The sequence below is a fragment of the Quercus suber genome, unplaced genomic scaffold (genome assembly GCF_002906115.3).
Source record: "Quercus suber isolate HL8 unplaced genomic scaffold, Cork oak 2.0 scaffold_274, whole genome shotgun sequence".
Classification (NCBI taxonomy): Eukaryota; Viridiplantae; Streptophyta; class Magnoliopsida; order Fagales; family Fagaceae; genus Quercus; species Quercus suber.
In genome coordinates, this window is record NW_027069730.1 from 493,670 (window position 1) to 497,555 (window position 3,886).

The following is a 3,886-nucleotide window of genomic DNA, read 5'->3' on the forward strand; positions in this document are numbered from 1 at the left end:
GAATCTCTCATGCGCCTGACGCATAAGATACCAGCTATCTTGAGGAGCCCCTGAGGCTAAGATAGACTTGGGTAGGGGACAGCCATACCTGCCTCACAAACTAAGACATTGTCATTGTCACATGGCATTTTTTTATAGAGCTTGTGGTTAACTATTTGCTAGGACACCATTATTTGCGTTACATCATTAGATTGATACTCGGAAAACACTCATTAAGGCCTAAATTTTCTAGATCAATGAAGCATCATGCACTTCCCTTCACCATATCTTGTACATTTATTGAAATTTGCTTTGTTTATATTGGGGTTTTTTGTTTTTTGGATTTGATTTAGGCCCTTTTTTTTTCAATAATGTTTGAGAGAGAGAGAGAGAGAGAGAGTGACATCAATGTTGCCTTTTGGGGGTTAAAAATCTGAACCACTTTTCTCATAGGAGTCCATGATTTTTCAAGTTCAATTTTTTAAGATTTTATTTTACCATTAAAATATAATGTTGAAGCGTCTTTTTTGTTGGTTTAGATTTTGTTTTTCCTTTTAACCATTTGCTGGTTTAGAATTTTTTTTTCCTTTTAACCATTGTTGGTTGGTGGCTTTTGTCAGTTTAATTTTGATCTCCTTTTAACCACCAATTCTTAGTGTCAATTTACCACGATTTGTGTATAGTTCCAGAACTGTGATAAATATGATAATTATTGTCTATCTTAGTCTTGCCCCTAAAACATTAATGAAGACCAAAAAAAAGAAGGGTTGAATTCCCTTGGCAGTTAAAAAAAAAAAAACCTTCAGTTTTCACTGTAGTGACCCATCTCCCGAACATGAATGCACTCGTTGGATTTTTTCAACACTTGTAGTCTTTCTTTTTTATTGTTCAAGCGCACTTGCAGCCTTGAATCCTTAACAATGCAACCACTCTCCTTCCTTTGGCTCAACTTAGGACTAGGAGCATCCTCATTGGGTGGCAATTCGTGTTGACTTGTAGAGTCGACTTATGAGAATTTGACTATATAAGTAAAAACAAACATGACACATTTATTATGTGTTAGGATCTCTTGACCCTAACATGACATGTTTATTAAGCAAATTGATATGGTACGACTCATATAACTTATTTAATAAACAAGTTGTGTTAAAGTTTACACAACTTATTTGATATATATGTCATGTACTCAGGTTAGCACGTTTATCGAATGCTAACTTGTTAGCATTTCTCGGATTCTATAGAATGTATAAGTATACAACTATACTCCAAACAAAGTCACCAACAAATATAATTACAACCATAAATTTTTAAGGGTGAATTGCTAAAATTGACCTTTAGTTAAACGGGTCAGACGAGTTCAAATGGGTTTCAGTATGTTATTAAACTGGTTAATTCATGTCAACCCAAATTTGACATGAACTTGTTAAGCAAAAACCCTAAGCTGCTAACTTAGTGTTGTGCTTGTATCACGTTCATGAGCCGCGTCAAATATTATCAGCCCTCCCTAATAGTGCATATCAAAATTTAAATAGTCTTTTCCCAAAAATGCATCCAGCAAGCTAGCTATTTGAATTTTGTATTTGCCTTCTTCTTTTCTGCTTCTTCTTCATTTTCTTCTCTTTTTTTGGCAAACTAATAAGGTGGTGCATAAAAAGAAGTAACAAAAGAGTGATACAGGAAGAGGATCAAAGATAAAAGCATTGTCTGGAGTAGACATGAAACTCTTTGGATTTTATATTAGATGAAAATCATTGGATACTAGCGTAGGAAGTTCGTAGTAATATTGGTAACAATGATAATGACAATAACGACAATGACGGTAGTAATACTACACAAATTAATTGTATTCGCTAATCAAATTAGAGCTAAAACAATTAAATTGAACACACCTTAGAGATGAGACTAAATTGCACTGTTACTATGTCAAAAGAACTGAGACGGTTAGATATATGCAACTAATACAAGTAATTGGGCGAAGATTTCAGAAAAATCTATAGCCAAAAATTACAAAAGGAAGATTTTATACATGGAATGATTATAGCCTCAATCCATGTTTCATGGAACAAATTCTTTGTTGCCATTTGTACTGTAAAAGCAAATTCATTAAAGTGAAAAAGAGGGAGATCTTCACCTTGCAGAGCAAAAAGAACAGAACAAGCACTTGGGAAACAAGGCATAACAGAACTCCCCCCCTGAATATATTCTAAAGTTAAAAAGCTCAGTACAGGAGGAGACATCTTTGCTGAAAATAGACGCCCTCTCCAAAAGCCCCTGGATGAATTAATGTCTCACACAAGATTGAAAAACTAATGCCTCTCCACTCCATCTCCAACAAACAGAAACACACCTAATACAACAGCAGACATATGCCCCAGAAAGGAAAACAAAAAGAGTGTTGGTAATTAGTAAAACTAAACAAATCTCTCTTGCCCACCTCTACTATGTTATCTAAGGAATTCAGGAGGCTATGGTCTGCCCCAACTTTGCTCCACAGCTCCAGTGACACCCCTTTTGTTATATAACACCTACGTTAACAATTGTAACAAAAAATTGTGTCTTTTTCTCTTCTAAATCCACCAAATCTTAGTTTAGGAAGCCTCAGCATTGAGTCTACTACCACAACCCAAATATCAACATACTTTCACATACCTTATTCCCCCACTACCATTACCATCTATAAGAAACCCAACAAAAACAAACATAAACTCAATTGGAAAGAGGCTTCCATTTCTAACAGGTGACCCAAATATACAAAGCATAAACCAAATTATTCACCAACAATCACATCCCAACATTTCCAATCCTCATAAAATCCTATACCTCCAGAACTAAATAGTAAATACCATATTGAAAGAAAGACGCTTAATCAAAACATTATTACATAAAATGGAATGAAGCAAAATGCCCAGAAGAAGCTCAGAACTTTACTTACTACCAGCCATGAACGGCTCTGGTGCACGTGTTTTTAAGCCACCTGAAGGTCTTTCTGAAAGACCCTTTGACTTTGCCTTCAACAGTATAGACTTTATAGCCAGCAACCCTTTTCTTCCTCTGCAATTCAGGATCATTGAAACTCCAGCTCTTTGAAACAGCCCCATTTGTAGACTTGCCCTTCTTGAACTTGGACTCGTTTTGGTTCTGGGTTTCAGCTGGGTGTGCTGAGGTTGCATAGGAAGCACTGTAGCACCTGAAATCCTGCATATTGTTGCTGCTGCTGTTGATGTTAATCCCAGATGAAGTAGTGGGTCCCACCCCAGAATATCTCTCAATCTGCTGCATCCTTCCATCACCATAGGATTTGGATCTGAAATCATCCATGCTTGCTACTTTTTTTTTTTTTTTTTTTGGTGTGTTTCAGACTTTCTCACTGATGAATGAATGATGATGATGCAGCAGCAAGCAACAGCTCTATTGAATCTTTTCTCTCTCTTTATCTTTTTACAGAACTCCTTGAAATGTGAGGAGTTCTGTGATTGTTATTGTGATTTTGAGGAGTTTTCAGCGTTTCTGTTTAGATTCTTTTTAAAATTTGGTGAGGCGCTGACTAGAGACTGGTGTCAGCGTCGGTGATGAGGTTGTTGATGATGAAAGAAGGAGGAGGTTTTTTTGGGTGTGGAACTGTTCGATGATACTACCTTGTCCTTCACGTGGATACAACCAATGAAATTTAACCACGTAATGATACACGTGAGAAGCACGTGATCTTGTTGGGTTTTTGATTCGTTGTTTTGCTTTTTGGCAGTTCAGGTTTTATGCTCTCGTGTCGCGTGCGTGCAGCGTGTGTGCCTTTTTCGAAGTGGGAAGCTAAAAAGTCTCACTTGATTCGTTGCGATTATCTCCGCATTGAAAATTTTGGGATTCCACCAAAGTGGAAGCCATTTAATTATCTTTATATCCATCCTAGTAC

The 3,886-nt window shown here is 36.6% G+C and overlaps 1 protein-coding gene across 1 annotated transcript; it reads right to left on the bottom strand.

Annotated features, from left to right (window-relative positions):
- Positions 1-2,682: 2,682 nt before the first annotated feature.
- LOC112002207 (uncharacterized) lies at positions 2,683-3,618 on the bottom strand. Its single transcript, XM_024034362.2, has one exon. The coding sequence runs from the start codon at positions 3,295-3,297 to the stop codon at positions 2,911-2,913; it is 387 nt and encodes a 128-aa protein (XP_023890130.1). The 5' UTR covers positions 3,298-3,618; the 3' UTR covers positions 2,683-2,910.
- Positions 3,619-3,886: the final 268 nt, after the last annotated feature.

What these genes read in the sequence shown, in the direction of transcription:
- LOC112002207 (XM_024034362.2), bottom strand. Translation starts at nt 3,297, where the DNA reads ATGGATGATTTCAGATCCAAATCCTATGGTGATGGAAGGATGCAGCAG.